Here is a 17,145-nt window from a genome sequence, read left to right as displayed (position 1 = left end):
GCTCGACTGCTGCACGTCGACGGTTTTGGGGATAGGGCCCCTTCCGCCCTCATGAACAACAAGCTCGCTCTCTTGCCCGTTGTTCCAGCAGATCTTTCTGGAGCGGATGCCTGAAGACATCTGGCTGCTCATCATGGAGGAAGAGTTCAACAACCCCAGGAGGGTGGCTGTCCGACCAGACATACTTTGGGCGGCAAAGAGGGACGCCTGCGTTTTGCTTGAATAGGTGATGGCACCTCGTCAGCAACACCCAGCTAGGAAGCCCATTGTCCGACTGTCTGACCAATTGATGCACCCCACTGGTAAGAAGTACTTTTTTTTAATCATCAACAGTTGGGTGCCAAGGCCCGTCGATGCCACTCCCTCTGCGTGTTCCAGGGAAATGTCAAGGCTGGCCGTCATTGATGGCTGCGACAACTGGCCAACTGCATAGCCTCTTTCACATCCAAGACTCCCTCTTGGGCCAATGTTTCTTAGTGGACACTGGGCCACAGAACAGCGTCTATCTCCCGTCCAGCCTAGAAGCCTGCAGCGGCAAGGTGGGGTGAGAGATTTGAACAGCAAATGGCTCCAACATTTGGCACTCGAACAATTCCCCTCCATTTTTGGGGACAGACAATTCACCTGGAAGTTTACGGTGGCAGCAGTACAACAACCATTACTGGGTGCCGATTTCCTGAGAGCCAACTCGCTACTGGTAGACGTGCCCGGATATTTCAGACACTTTCGCTCAAGGGCACTGAACTTACTAACCCCCATCTACACTCGGTGAGTACTGCTGACAACAAATTTGCTCGAGTCTTAGCAGAATTCCCCTCCATCACAATGCCCCATTTCAACTCAGTGGAACACAAACACGGGGTGAGACACTAAATTATTATGGCGGGCCCTTCCCTCCACACCAGGGCACGGCATCTTCTCCCCGAGAAATTCAACCTGGCTAGAGAAGAGTTTCAAAAGATGGAAGAACTCAGCATTGTGCTGTGCTTCGGTAGCCCATAGTCTCCTCCCTCTGTATAGTACCTAAGGCAGCTGGAGGTTGGAGGCTGTGCGGAGACTACCGCCGCCTTACCAAGGCCACCACACCCGACAGATATTCCATCCCCCATATCCAGGACTTCACCGCTAATCTGCAAGGGGCACGGATATTCTCCAAGGTGGACCTCATCAGGAATTATCATCAGATCCCAGTTCACCCTGATGACATTCCCAAAACTGCCATTATAACCCCCTTTGGATTGTTCAAATTCCTCTGCATGCCATTCGGGCTGAAAAATGCAGCTCAGACTTTCCAAATTTGATGAACGCAATGGGCCGGGATCTGCACTTTGCCTTCATTTACCTCAATGACATTTTAATAGCCAGCCATACTAACTCCGAGCATGCTGCTCACTTAAGACTATTGTTCTCCAGGCTAAGTGAGTTCGGTTTAACCATCAATCCAGCCAAGTGCCAGTTTGATTTCCTGGGCCATCACATTGACCAACATGGGGCCAGACCATTACCCACCAAAGTGGATGGTATTTGTTCCTTCCCTAGACCAATGGCCATGAAGGGACTGCAAGAGTTTGCAGGTATGGTCAATTTCTATCATCGCTTCATACCTGCAGTGGCCCGCATCATGAGTCCACTATTTCCCCTCATGACAGGGCCCAGTAAAGACATTAGATCTGGCAGATTGTGAGCAAGCTGGTGTGTAGGTTTGTCCTCAGTTTGAACAGTTTGAAACCCACCGCCCCACTCCCCCACTGACAGCCTGCCACCAGCCCCCAACGATATGTAGCAGTGATTAATTAGTAAGAGATTTCATAAAGTGGTATGTGGGTGGAAAGAGAAAATTTGAAATCCACTTCTATAGATCAATAATTGCAGAAGATTTTCCCACATTCTTTTATAAATTGTATGTATGTCTTATTAAATTGTGCGCAGTTGTTCCCACACTCTTTATATTGTGTATGTGTTTTAATTCTGCTATAATTTTCCCACGCTCTTCTAGTAATTGTGTGTTGATAAAAATAACATTTAATAGCAAACCCTTGTGTCCAGACTTGTCTCACAGAATGGACATTTTCTCAAGCAACAATGACCAGTGCGGGGACCGACAGCATTACTCACCATTATCACCCTGATTTCAACCTGGCATACAAGACCGTGGGAAGATTTTTAAGCCATTTTTTTGGGAAAAACAATTGGGTTTAACATGCCATAATTGCAGCTTCCTGTATAAAAAAGACACACTGACCCGGAAGGATGCCAGCTTTGTTCGTTTCGGTGCGAACAACCAATGCTGGCATATCGGAGGCTCTTCATAATGGAAGAATCACACGAATACTGTGTTTTATTGAAAAAAATTTTTTTGCTCTTTCCATTCCCTGCCTGCTTAAGAATCTCCCACGCACGCTAGAACATCAGCAGCATTTCACTGATCGGACCAGGCATACTGGATCGCCTCTTTACATTGGAACCGATTCGAAACAGATTGATTTGGAGGCCCCACACTAGTTCCGAAACATTCACACTGGTACATGAACTGGTAAATTGCCAGTTAATTACTAGGTTCAAATGCCAGTATGAAAAGGCTGTAAAAAGAGGCTTAAAACCACTGCTGATGTTGGAAATCTGAAGTAAAAGCAGAAAATGCTGGAAGCATTTAACAGGATCTGTTAAAAGAGAGCATTTCAGGTCTGAGACGATAGCCCTGTTTCTCTTTCTTTCTGCAGATGCTGGCTGCCTCATTTGGTGAATGTTTTTATTCCAGAGTTAAGGGTTTGGCTGTTGAAGGCGTGGTTGCCTGTGACGGAAGGATCACATTCACCGGGCATGTGAATTTTCTGCGTTTCCGCGGATTTCCCTGTTTTTAAAATCCAGTTCTGCATTCTTAAGATCCACCTCCATGTTTTTATCAGTGCCTTCCTGGCCTGCTCTGACTCCCTCTGCTCGTTCCGTGCAGTGCTATGTTGTTGCTCTACTGACTTTGGCTGTTTTTACCCATACCTCAAAAACCACGTGAAGAAATGATTGGGAAAGACTAATTGCATTTAAGGTTCGCTGAAGAAAAGCCCCGAGTAATAGATGAACATCATGCAAAGAGATGGTTATGGATTGGGCAGGGCTCTGCTTGTGATTGAGGACAGGTTTGGCAGGGGGTGCTGCCTGGGGTTCAGGTGCATGATAGTAGTTACGACTTGGGGATTGGATGCAAGTTAGACAAGGGCACTGCTTGGCATGCTGGGTACTTTCTATGGCAAGTACTTCTTGGGGTCAGGAGAACCAGACACTGGTTTGAGCATAAGTCAAGCAGGTACTGCCTGGTGATTTGGAATGGGCTTGGAGTCTGGGTACAGATTGTGTCTATCTGATAAACTTTTTTTTTAATTGTTTAAAATGGTGGGTTTTTTTAATGGCTTGAAACTGGTAATTTTGTGTGTAAATTTTCCAAATTGGGGTCCTTTTTTTTTTATCTCACTCACATGCCTGGTTCACAGAAGCACAAGAGGATGAATGAAGGTCCACAAAGATTTTGGAGCTTTATAGGGATTCAGGAGATTTCAAAAATAGAGAAAATTAACTGCACACTTCAAAATGTATCTTCAAACAATATATCTCTAAATTTGTACTTCAGGAGTAGCCCTAACACTCATTGTGTATAGTTCTTTTTAGGCATGGAATGCTGTTCTTGGCTTTCAATTTTCTCCTGTGAATTAATTTCTATAGTTCCTTTATCCCATGAACAGAACACTGATTCTTGTCATGGTATCAAATCACAAAGTTGATTTCCTCTTTTAAATCTTGATGTCATTTTGTCAAGACAGGAAGCATCAGATCTGTCAATAAATCCCTTTTTAAATTGAATATAATTTGAGTATAGAATATTGAGATAGAAAAAGAGCAGCAATAATTTATTGCTTGATAAACTTCAATGTAACTATCACAAATAAACTTTGAAGAGAGTTCAGAATCTCCTATCCTGAGTAGCTCATAACCTTTTCATTTTTTGTTTTTTACTTTGCCTCTTTATTTTAAATAAGGATTTAAAGAATCTTCTGGTGTTCTGTTAATGGATGTTATATTTGGGTTGGAGGAAAAACAAGTCATAGTCCACTGCATTAAATATGTCCTTTAACCTGGTTTGAATTCTACATATTTGCTTTCTTAAAAATATTGCTGAATATTTTTCAGAAATAAATTGAAGATTATTCCAATAACTTGAAATGTGTTTCTGGTAAATGGTCCAGTAAAGAAGAAATTGAATGATCTTGCATTATCAGCACATTTGCCTGAGGGGTTCTCTCCCTAGAGAACTGTGTTTTCAAGTTACAAAAACAGACTGTATCCCACTAATTTAAGTGCCATATTTGCTTTTTATCTTCCAGATTCTGTGCTAACCCCTGCCATAATCCTGCACCCGTTCCCAATCCCCACCCCTCGATTGGCTTAACGTCCGATCCAGGAGCAGCCATTTGTTTCCAACCTCCAATCTGTTATCCACTCAGGAGTACCCAAGGCTGTCACCAGTAGTACTGAAGTGTAGTTGGTATGCTGCTTTTCTGGTCTTGTAGCATACCCATTGGCCCACATTGTAATTTCTAGGTCAGTGAATCAATGATGAGTCAAATTATATTTGGGTTAGAGAAAAGCAAGCCACGCCCACTGCATTACTCAGATCCTCATCATGAATCAGCATAAGAACATCTGTTTGGCATGTTGTATATTTGTCCTCTACCGGCATCACCTACGGCTCCTAGAACGCTTCCATCAGCGCTGTCTCTGCTCCATCCTCAACATTCATTGGAATGTCTTCATCACCAACATCGAAGTACTCGAGCTGGCAGAGTCCGCAAGCATCGAATCCATGCTGCTGAAGACCCAACTGCGCTGGGTGGGTCACGTCTCCAGAATGGAGGACCATCGCCTTCCCAAGATCGTGTTCTATGGCGAGCTCTCCACTGGCCACCAAGACAGAGGTGCACCAAAGAAGAGGTACAAGGACTGCCTAAAGAAATCTCTTGGTGCCCGCCACATTGATCACTGCCAGTGGGCTGATCTCACCTCAAACCGTGCATCTTGGCACCTCACAGTTCGGCGGGCAGCAACCTCCTTTGAAGAAGACTGCAGAGCCCACGTCACTGACAAAAGACAAAGGATGAAAAACCCAACCCCAACCAACCAATTTTCCCTTGCAACCGCTGCAACCGTGCCTGCCTGTCCCACATCGGACTTGTCAGTCACCAAAGAGCCTGCAGCAGACGTGGACATACCCCTCCATAAATCTTCGTCTGCGAAGCCAAGCCAGAGAAGAAGATATTTGGCCAGTAAACACTAAGAATTGTGGTTTCACCCAAAGTTCATGGTTGTTCACTCTTTGCTTTTGTTTTTATTTCTTTAAGACCTGCTTTGTTTTAATCGTTTTGGAGCCATCAAGCCATTTTTTTTTAAGCTCTAAATTATTCTGGTGATTTTAAGAAATGTAATCTTGATTGTAATTATGTTTAATTGATCCAATGATTGCTTTCCATTTTGTTTTATTATTGATGCTCTAAATGTCAGCCAGAAAAGCAATGTCTGTTCACCTGTTTCAGGATTTTATGCTTCTCAATGCTCTGCATAGCCTTGATCAGTTGTCAGAGACAAGTGATGACTTAGTGTACGAACAACTCTTAGACTGGGCTGTGTGATGTTGTGCAGGCCTTGGCTTGGCATCATGGTTTGTTCAGCTGGACGGCACCAGAGTACTGATGGACATTCCTGCAGGACCCTTGCACGTTTCTCTTGACTAACTAGGGATTATGCCTTGGCAATGTGGATCAGGGCAATCGACCAGACTATGCATTATCCTTCCCAAGCCCAAAATCTTTACAGAGCAGCCTTAGCCCAATCTTAGGCGAAAGCAAAATAACTTTTGACGGTAAAGTCCTTAAAAGGTGAAAGAGGGTGAAGTTAACTTGGCTTTTAACAGTTGTCAAAAAGAACTGATGTGCAAACAACTTCTGTGCTCCTATTCATGTTCAGTAAGCCCTGTTTCTCATCTACATTGTTTGTGCTATGACGTTTAGAAATGTCCCCTCACTTTTCGTTGTGTAAACCTAGGAAATGAAGTCTGGTCAAAAAATGCAACCCCTGTTGGAGGAACTCAGCTTGATGAAGGATTCAGACCTGAAAAGTTGTCCATTATTTTTCTCCCACCTTGTGCCTGCTTGACCTGCTGAGTTCTTTCGGTAGCTTTTTTTTTTAACTCTAGATTCCAGCATCTACAATCTCTCATGTCTTCAAATGAAGAATTCTTCTTGTATAAAGAATCATTGTTTTCAAATAGACCCAAAGAGAAACAATTCTTCTCTCATCTCAATCAACGGGGGTAGCTGTCTATCCATCTATTTTGTGAAATACCAGGAAAGCTGATGCAAGCATTTAAGCAATTTATAGTATGCTGCTGGACTGTTCGTAAACATAACATGTTTTGCAATATGTTGTAGATTTCAGCTTCACACACTGATTCTTGTTTATTTCCAGTTCCAGAGATCGAATTGAAAGGAGAGATTTCTGGCTATTACCTGTTGGTTCAGAATGACGGGCAAGGAGGCTGCAAGGCAATCCTGATCCATTCAGCTAGTCAGATAAATGGGGCTGCTGCTGTTGCCATAGTGAATGGAATGTTAGAAAAGGCTGACAACAAGGAAGGTGAGCATGGTGCAAGTTACCAGCAGCCATTTTTAAAATTAAATAAGAATGCAGTAGCAATAATAGATGCTTGTGTTGTGCTTTTGAAACAAAATGTGAGAAACTGAGGTTACCGAGCAAGATATAAATGAGGGAAGTATGCAGAAAACCAAAAGTACCTATTTTGAGGAGGCTATTTGTGTTTTCATAACTGGCAGGGGAAAGATGGAAGCTGCAGAAAAGGGAGGATGGAAAGTACAGAGGGGATGTCTGTAATAGAGCCCAGGTCACATTATGTTTACAAACCTGCACTTTATGAATGCATGTAGGTTATTGTCATATGCATAAATGCAGTGTGCAAGATACAATGAGAGTCTTACTGCAGCTTCCAAGTTAAATAAAACACGGAAGCACGTTAAATATAATAAAGATGCCACAAAGAGAACAAAACTATAAAAGACAAATTGAGCAATGATAGAGTGAAGCCTAGGTACAGTTATATCTGTAGGAAAAAGAATTGAAATGCATTATTATTTGAATACGAGTATAGCCTTTCACTGATTACAGGAAAACTAAGGCTTTCACCCATGACTTCAGCAATCAGTTCCTCCATGGGTTTATTTATTTATTTGTAGCATGGCAGAAGCTGATTCCAGCTATTTAAACCCTTGTCACCCAAATTAACCTACAACACTATGTTTTGGAGGGTGGGAGGAAACCAGAGCACCTGGGCAAAACTGACGCAGACACGGTGAATGTACAAACTCCTGACAGACAAAGCCAGATTCTACCCAGGTTTCAGGCGCTGTAATAACCACTACACTAACCGTGGCACCCTCTTCCATTAAAGTTTCTACTTGACGTACTCCAGCAGCTCCAGACTCCAGCAATAGCTGCCAACTTAGTGCCAGGTTTGTGACCCTGGATCCACCAGTACACCAACTAATAATATTTCACAGCAAGCAGGATTCACCTGGAGAAGGCTCTGGAAAAACACTGTATTTTCCTACGTTCGCAGTAACACACAGTCAATTGAGGACCTATAGTTTGTAAATTAGCAAATAATAAGGGCTATGTAACTGTCAGTTTGATCTTATCACAGACATTCTCTCTGTACTCTCTGCCCTTCCCTTTCTCTGCGAATTAAGCAAGCTAGTTTTCTTAATTCTCCATTTCTGATGAAGAGTCCTTGTGGACCTTCACCATTGATGCTGCCTGACCTGCTGAGTACTTCGCTTTTTGTATTGGGTTATCTGCATTTCATTTACCAATTTATGTTCCACTAATCAAATGTCCATTTGCGCTGTTCGTGATTCAGATAGATTTATTGTCCTATCCTGACAACACATGGAAAATATGGAGTGATATTAGGTTGGCACACTGTGGATGTGGGACAAGACAACGAAGCAGCAAGAGGAGCTGCTGCCTCACTTGTGAACTGTTTTGTTTTCCCCTCCCACATCATAAAGATGTGTGCATTTGGTTAATTCTCCACGGTAAATTGCCCCTTGAGTGTAGGTGAGTGAGAGAATTTATGAGAATAAAATGAAAACAGTGTAGGTGGGGGATCGATAGCGTGAACCCAGTGAATCGAAGGCCTGATCCCATGCTGTATGATGGCGTGACTTGAAATGTACTTTTAAAATAGTAAATGCGCGGCAGTGTCAGGAAAAATATGCATATCAAAATCTATGCTGGAAAGAATCGGTTGATTTATATGATGATCAAAGTTTTAGATAAATGGAACTAAATGGGTTCTTCTGTGATGCATTTGGGTCTGTATGCTATAAATCTTTCTCTTCAATACCTGATGTTCATGAAATCTTTTGAACAGCACATTGAAAGTGATACTAAAAATGCTAAAGCTCGTCTGTATTACCTGGAACAGTGTAGTGGAGGACAGGTGAAAGAGTTAGTCAAAAAGTTGTCAATATATGGATCCAGACCAAGGCTTTAAAAGGGCAAAAGAATTATTACATCATCATTATGGCAATGAACATAAAATCGCAAGGGCCCACAGAGACAAGATTCTTTCTTAGCAATGAAATCAGAGGACACAAAGGTGTTACAAGCATAGGCATTCTTTTCTGAGAGGATGTGGTAGCACAATGGGAAGTAATGTATATTTGCAGGAGCTGAATTTGCTTGCTAATTTGTTGATTATTATAAACAAATTGCCTTATAAGATGAAGGATTTATGGAGAACCAAAGTTGCAGACCTTAAAAAGCTTCCTAGAAGGGGTGCCACTTTTGAGGTTGTTGTACAATTTTTGGAATGGCTTGTGCATGTTAACACTGTACCAATATTTTAATAGTTCATAAAGATGGAAACAAGTCTAATTTATTACAGATTTAGTTTGGAAAAGATGGATTAAAGAGTATCTTTCATTATTACAAGAAGGACAAAAATGGTCTAAAGTTAAACACAATTTTGTATGCAAAGACATTATAATTATCATGGATGATTTTACACCAAGAAATTCTTGGTTGCTGGGGAAAATCGTGGATACAATTCCAGACAAGAAAGGTTTCGTTCGGCAAGTGCGGATTAAAATCAAGACTGGTTACTTAAATAGACCTATTACTAAAATCTGTCTTTTACAAGACCATATTTTGTTCTTTGCCCTTCTTCACCCAGTTCTACACAGGCAAAAAAAAAGAATCAAATACTTGCATTTGAAAATCAATGCTGGTGTCCTTGGTTGGTTTATGTAGTTTTGAAGTTAAAACACATTATCAAAGAAAGCTTTGGTGATCAAGAATTGGAAAGTTGAATCCATACCCTAACCCAAAAAGAAGACATTTCAACTCTCTCTAACACCCCTTTGTACAAATCAAACCCATGCTTTATTTCACTATAAACGGCATATATGAGATCATCTTTTTGTGGCTGATTTAAAATTACAATTGAATTAAATGGATTGAAGTTTCTCATTTTCATGCAGGTATAATTGAATTAAACCCAGGCTATAATATTACACTTCAAAATAAAAACTGGATTATTATGTCTGTTTGTCCATTTGGAGGAACTGGAGAAGAAATTGATATTTTGCTCTTGCACTTTGTTGTAGGCTTTCTGCTGCAACATTAGGCTGCTTCATACATCATTTCCATTAATTTTGCATACGTGTATAGCATTGACTGATGGCCATGTGACAACCTGGCATTTTTTTCTAAGCCTGTTTGTTCATGCTTTTGATTATCATTGATGGAATACAGACTGATCTTGTAAGGTATTTCTATCTGAATATGAGCTTGATTAGATTATAAGACTGTAGGTGTGAGTTGATCCTTGCCTGGCATGCTGCCAGGCCAGGCCTAAATGTCCAATGATGCATGTAAAGTTGCTGAGAAGACTGTAATTATTAGGTTTATAGAGTGCTGAGTCATTAATAACCTAACTGTTTAAACGAGTGGTTATGGAATCAGCAGGGATGAGTGCAGGAATCTTCTCTCATTTAGCAAACCTGAGTTAAAACATGTCAAATTTTAGTCTACAATGTTGTTCTGTAATCCATGTTCACAAAATTCACTGACTTTATTTTTCTCTATTTTAATTCTGCACATTTCATGAATGGTTTCCAATTCCTGAAAGCTTTTGATCATTATTGACAAGCAGTCTCACAAGAGCCGGTCATGTTTATCTCATTTCAAGTATTGATGTAGAACCTCTAATGCTATTTGATTATGGGGCTCATTGCAGCTAAAGCAACCCCTTCCCCTCATCTCCCATCCCATCCTTTATACCTGGGGATAATTTGAAAGTTGAATCAAAGACTTCTTTCCTCTGGCTTGTCCAAGGGTGATGGGTCAATGTTAGATACCCCATTGTCGTCTACTACGTGGAACAATATATAAAAACTATTGGAACAAATTAAATGTTACATCCTCTGGTGCTATTTTTTCCGTCCAACTTCAAAGTACCAAAATATTTATTGTTTTCAGGATGTCAGCGCTGTTGGCTGGAACTATCCTCCATCGTTAATATCCTGAACGACTTTAAGGAAACAAAGGGCATCTTAACACAATCCAGTTTCTTTCCTGAGGTTAGCTTTCATTTAATTTGATGTTTACTCAATTATTTCCATTTAAATTTTTAAGTTAAATTTAAATTTAGATATCTTTGGCTTGGCTTCGCGGATGAAGATTTATGGAGGGGGTAAAATTTAGATATACAGCATGGTAACAGGCCCTTCTGGCCCATGAGCCTGTGTTGCCAAAATACCACAATTTGAAGGGTGGGAGAAAACCCAGACACGGGGAGAACGTACAAACTCCTTACGGTCAGCACCAGATTCTAACCTGGGTTGCTGCTGCTATAATAACATTGGGCTAACTGCTAAGCTAATCAAATTTAAATCTTCCCTCACTCCCTGCCACCCCCCCTTCCCCAGTTTTGCTGGGATTCCAGTTCTCACTGGATTGTAACCTTGGCCTAATGCATCAAAGGATTAATTCTTCACTCAACTAATAACATCATTAAGAGACAGTGTTTCAAGAAAGCAGCCTCCATGAGCAAGGACCCTCACCATCCAGGCCATGCCCTCTTCTCATTGCAACCATCAGGAAGGAGGTACAGGAGCCTGAAGACGAGCACCCAAAGTTGCAAACACGGCTCTTCTGCTCCACCATCAGATTTCTGAGTGGACAATGAACCACAGATACTACCTCACTTTTTTCTTCTCTTTTGCACTAATCATTTATTTTTAGAGTATTGAGTTAATAGCTTTAAGATAATTTAATGTTCTTCACTTGTAAAATACTGCAGCATTATTTATTAGAAATTACTCAATGTTGGGCAGATTGTGCAACATTGAGGAGGAATGCCTTTGCTCTACAGATTTTAATTGATCTGAGTATTCCCAGGAAATACTGGGGGTATTTTCACAACAGTGTTGTGTAATATGTTTACAAATTGCCCACATCCTGGTGAATCATAGCTTGGTTCAGCAGGTGATTCCTTCAGCTTCTGGATGAAACATAGCTTTGAAGGAGGGCTTAATGGAATGAGGAAGGAGCCTGAGACATTTTGCCATAAGCAGCACAAGATTTTCAGCTGACTTGCAGTCAACCAAGAGTGAACTGCTGCAGTGAGTTCAACATCACGATACATCACCATTTTTGTTGGAGTCCTGAAAAGAGTTTATATCCCAAGCACATCTCTCTGGAAGTAGGAAGCTTTTAAAAGTGAGATGGAGTTCAGGGCCAAAATTAGAGAGAAGAGCAAGGCTGGCTGGATTAGGGAACCTTGGCTGACAGGGTAGATTAAGGCTATGGTCAGGAAAAAGGAGGCATGTATCAGGTATATGTATCTGGAATTAAGCAAGACACTTGAGGAGTGTGAGGGTTGTAGGAGTAAACTCAAAGAAATGAGGAGGGCTAAAGGGGATATGACATATCTGAAAAGGTTCCACAGTATATTAGGAGCAAAGGAATAACTAGGAACAGACTTAGGTCCTGTTAAAAGTTTAGTGTGGTCATTAGAAGATGAGTGAGATCTTAAATTAATACTTCTCACCTGTATTTACCTTAGAGAATATCATGGAAGCTTGAGAGTTCAGAGGAGAGAACAGATCTAACCTGAAACACATCGATGTGACCAAGAAAAACTGTATGGTTTTTGTGCATAAAAAACTGTTTAGACTCAACGGCCTGCACTTCCCTGGCTTATGAGGGGAAGGGGTTGCTTTAGACTCAACGGCCTGCACTTCCCTGGCTTATGAGGGGAAGGGGTTGCTTTAGACTCAACGGCCTGCACTTCCCTGGCTTATGAGGGGAAGGGGTTGCTTTAGACTCAATGGCCTGCACTTCCCTGGCTTATGAGAGGAAGGGGTTGCTTTAGCTGCAATAAGCTCCATAATCAAATAGCATTAGAGGTTCTACATCAATACTTGAAATAAGATAAACATGACCGGCTCTTGTGAGACTGCTTGTCAATAATGATCAAAAGCTTTCAGGAATTGGAAACCATTCACGAAATGTGCAGAATTAAAATAGAGAAAAATAAAGTTAGTGAATTTTGTGAACATGGATTACAGAACAACATTGTAGACTAAAATTTGACAAGTTATGTTTTAACTCAGGTTTGCTAAATGAGAGAAGATTCCTGCACTCATCCCTGCTGATTCTATAACCACTCGTTTTTGAGGTCTTGAGGTGCATAAAGTTCGAAAGATCACTAGTGCCTAACCAAGTGCATCTGAGCACGTTGTGGAAGCAAGGGAAGAGATTACCAGGATCCTGGCAAAGATTTTTGTATATTTGGTTGACATGGATGAGGTACCTGAAGACTAGAAAGAGCTTAATGTTGTGCTTTTGTTTAAGAAAGATTGAAAGAATAAGCCAGCGAAGTGCAGGCCGGTGAGTCTAAAGAGGTTTTTAATGCACAAAAGCCACACTATTGCCTGCTCGTTTTTTTTTAATGTGAATTTACCTTTTATGCAGAGAACAGAAATGGCAGAGAGCACAGTCCTTTTATGTAGCCCAGAGCAGCATGCTGGCTTCTCAGGGCAAAAGGGGGCAGGATGTGTAGAACAGCAATGGCCACCCCGCTGCCTGACAGCCCCGCTGCCTGACAGCTCCGTCAAGAGCAGACGGCGTGAGAGAGCACAGCAGCATGAGGGAACGGGACGGAATGAGTGTGCTCAGGCTGACTGCTCCTCTGGCCGCTCTGTGACAGCGCAGTGGGGCAACGGGGCTGTCAGCACAACATCAGTAATCTTACCTTCCTGTTTGGAGCCGCTTTCAGCAGCATTCCTTTTATGCAGGAGGTGGAGCGACTTCTCTCCATCTCTAAGGGTGCCCCCCTTGGCAGATGGAAGCTGGAGTGAGTTGGAGCAGTCAGTCCGCATTCAGACCTTTTATGGAGGTAAGTGCAGTGATGTAAAGATGGAGAATCTCTGTTTTTGCATTTGCTTTTTTTTAACTCTATAAAAGGGCCTTAAAATTAGTTGCAGGAAAGTTAAAGGAGGTGATTCTAATTTGCATTGTTTAAGAAAGATTGAAAGAATAAGCCAGCGAAGTGCAGGCCAGTGAGTCTAAAGAGGTTTTTAATGCACAAAAGCCACACTATTGCCTGCTCGTGAGAACCATTTAGGGATAGCCAGTATTGAAAATTGTGTCTCATCAACTTCACTGAGATTTTTGAAAAGCAAGCTGGATCATTGAAGAGGGCCTTGTCTACAAGGAGATTAGCAAGACCTTTGACAAGATCCCACATGGTAGGCTGGTCTGGAAGGTTATATCACATGGGTAAGTAGCAGATTAGATACAGATTAGAGGGTTGTTTTTCAGATTGAGGTGCTGCAGGGATTTTTAATAATAACTCAGAAATTGGTAAAAGGAATGGCAGAAGGAATTTAACTCAACCCAGTACAAAGTGATGCATTTTGGGAAGTTAAACCAGGGCAGGACTTGCACAGTGAATAGCAAGGACCTGGGAAGTGCTGTAGAATAGAAAGAAGTTGAGGTACAAGTACTGAATTTAGTTTGCTATTGTTAAAAGCCATTCTGAGATAGAAAATTATTAATACTCATTCCTTTCTCCCTTTCAAAGTTTTAAAAACCTATGATAGATGAATTGAACTCTTCACAGGTAAATTCTAAATAGTTTGATGTTTCAGGCCTTTTTAAAAGTTCTGATGTAATCCTCAACCTATTGTGTATACTAATTAATGGAACATTAAGTGACCATTCGATAATGTGATTGAATGTACTCTGGCAGCTGCTGCATTCACTGAGCTCTTCTAAAATGCAGGGTGTGATGCTGAAGAACTTCTCTGGACAATACCTTACCTGACTGGTGAACAATTTGTAAACCGAGAGAAGAAACTGGCTCAAATCCAGACATTTGCTTTAAGAGAGTTTCTGAGTAAGTCTAGTATATTGTATAATGGGTTTCTGAGTTTTCTGATCATCCAGCAAATAATTGGGGCTGAATCCAGTATAATAAAATGATACGTGCATTAATGAACATCATTACACAACCCGTAGGTTGGGTTTCAACCATGAATCATGCAAAGAGGCCATTCAGCTGACCATATTTGTGCTGGCTCCTTGAAAGATCACCAACAATCGTGCTCTCCAGTCAATTCTGGCATCACTCTGTTTCCTCACCCTTTTCTATTTTCTGCAAGGACTGCTCTCTCCATGACTCCCTGATTTATTCATTCCTATCCCGCTAACCTCCCCTAGCACCTACTCCTCCAACATTGTCCAAACGCTTCCTCTTTCACCAATATCCAGGGCCCCAAGCAGTGTTTCTAGGTCAGATAATGGCCATCTTCACCTCTAATTTGCATGACATTTCAAATTCTCATTCCCACATTGACCTATCGGTCCTTGGCCTTCTCCACTGTCAGTGCAGGGCTAAACAGAAAGTCGAAGAATATTCAGCCTGGGTAATGTACAGCTCAATGATATGAACACGCTTCTTCCTGCTTCATCCTCCCTTCTTTTTCGTAATCCTACTTCTCTGTCATCCTTATGGTGCAAATGTTCTTGCGTACAGGTGCTGCAAGCCCTTAATCCATTCACAAGGTGTGGACAATGCCAGTGATACTGTTTTTTTGTTTGTTTGTCCCTAATTGTCCTTAAACTGTCCCCTGAACAGAAACTGTCAGGAATTTCGCTGTCTCATACACAAGTTTGTACTCAAGTTCATTCTGGAAACAATTATGTCTTCATTTTTAGCAGCTCACTATGCAGCAGTTGCATTTCAGCCTTTATGGCAAACCAAAAGCAATCAAAATTTGGACATTGGTTTATTTTGTCAAGAGATTAAATAAAATGCAATGCATTGGAATACCAGGATTTCATGCATCCTCAGAAGTTCTGTATGATATTGTGATCTTAGCCAGGTTGTCATAGTTTTGGCTTTATTTCATATTTATATTGTCCTAATGTCATTGCAACATTGTCAAATGTCATGAAGCTGCTGTTACTAGCATGGTTCATTTTAAAAATTGCATTACCATCATAACATTGCACTTATTGAATTTGTAGTATGAGATTTTCCATTTGGTCATGGAATATTGTGGCTTAGCTTCACCTTGATTTTTGAATGTACAGTGTATGATATAGTTACATCAATATCCTAGTGCAAACAAGGCAAGATTTGCTCCTATTTGCCAATGCTTCTAGCATTTGCAATATCTCAGTATTTGCATCAGACTGACAAAATCTAATTTTACCTTGAAATGCAAGAATTAAACAAAGATGTACCTTTTGCCTTATAATTACCTTTTGCATTGTGTTCACAGAAAGGAAGCAGATAAATGAAAAAGATTCATCAATTGCAGTCAATGAACTGAAGGCATTGCTAACTTTAGTGAGAGAACAGTATTTTAGGCAGTTTGGCAGTGCCATCCTGAGCACTAATTCAGGAAATGAATGTCAAAACCAACAGGAAGCTGTTAAACATAATGGTAAGATGCCTTGCGTGGAATTTAACCTGGCAGTTGGTGGGCTCGATGCAGGGGGTGGAGTTGAGGGCTGAGAGGCTGGGGGAGGTTTGCTTTGGAGGAAAAAAAGAGCGGAGACTTTAATCTGTTCATGTATCAAATTATCCTTTGCTCATTACAAAAATAATCAAATGCCTGTGATACCATTGACAAAGATCAAATAAAACTGTAGATGATTTGTTTCTTCTGAATATTTCTGTAAATAATTTGATTTGGTTAAAGTTAACTTGACAGAATTGAATTAAAAAAAATTAAAGTTAATTGGACATATCTGAAAGTGTCAATAGATGAAACCAAGAAGCATTGAAATTGTAGAGGAGTAGGCCATCTGCTCTGCCTTTCAGCAGTTGTTCTTGTATCTCAGTGCCATATTCCAGGTGCAAGGGCAATGTGAAGAAAAATCACAGCGTTTGTGCTAATGGTTCAACAATGTATGAGAAATATATTTCAAATAAACAATACCCCTCTTTGTTGAAGACCAGCTGAATCTGTACTAACATTTTTTTTCTCTTAAGCCAGCACATTTTTACTTGTGGCAGTCTGCAACTCAACATCAGGGATAAATAATCAAACACCGAAAGAAAATAGTTTTAATTTGCACATATTATCTGACTGATCAAAATCAAAACAATTGTAGCGGCAGTCAGGGGGGAGAGGGTTAATGGTCGCATCGTCCCTGTAATGCCGGCTGACCACAAGTCCCGGGGGCCCGCGCTGAGATGACGTTGGACCCCCTCCACCTCGGGAACTAAGCCCGCAGGCTGAGAAACGTGTCAGAAGTGTTATGATGTCATATTTGGTTTTGGAATAGCCAAACCGGAAGTGACTTAAAAATCTCTAAAGAGAGATTAAAGGGTTCTTTGCTGGTTACAGTGTGAGTCAGTGTTTTCCTTTGCAGCTCTGCCTTAAAAGCAACCACATTGATGACCTCGACGTTTCAGACGTCTCTGAACCCAACACAATGGCTAGTGAACCAGTGCTGAGCACGGTGGTCATTAAGCTGCCAGTGTTCTGGGCACACAGACCA

General features: G+C 41.3%; 1 protein-coding gene across 9 annotated transcripts in view; it reads left to right on the top strand.

The window, feature by feature from the left end:
- The window catches only part of mtbp (MDM2 binding protein), a 108,881-nt gene that overhangs the window by 53,394 nt on the left and 38,342 nt on the right, over nucleotides 1–17,145 (top strand). For 8 of the 9 annotated variants that reach the window (XR_011352151.1, XR_011352152.1, XR_011352150.1 and 5 more), the window contains 3 exons: nucleotides 6,511–6,678; nucleotides 14,414–14,527; nucleotides 15,918–16,082. Coding sequence is in view for 6 of the 9 variants with exons in the window: in XM_069920949.1 (XP_069777050.1) it covers nucleotides 6,511–6,678; nucleotides 14,414–14,527; nucleotides 15,918–16,082 (447 nt within the window). In the remaining 3 variants the exon portion in view is untranslated. The remainder of the gene's footprint in view (nucleotides 1–6,510; nucleotides 6,679–14,413; nucleotides 14,528–15,917; nucleotides 16,083–17,145) is intronic. The other variant, XM_069920950.1, reaches the window with a different exon arrangement.

The sequence above is a fragment of the Narcine bancroftii genome, chromosome 2 (genome assembly GCF_036971445.1).
Source record: "Narcine bancroftii isolate sNarBan1 chromosome 2, sNarBan1.hap1, whole genome shotgun sequence".
Classification (NCBI taxonomy): Eukaryota; Metazoa; Chordata; class Chondrichthyes; order Torpediniformes; family Narcinidae; genus Narcine; species Narcine bancroftii.
This window is presented reverse-complemented; position numbering and strand designations above follow the sequence as displayed.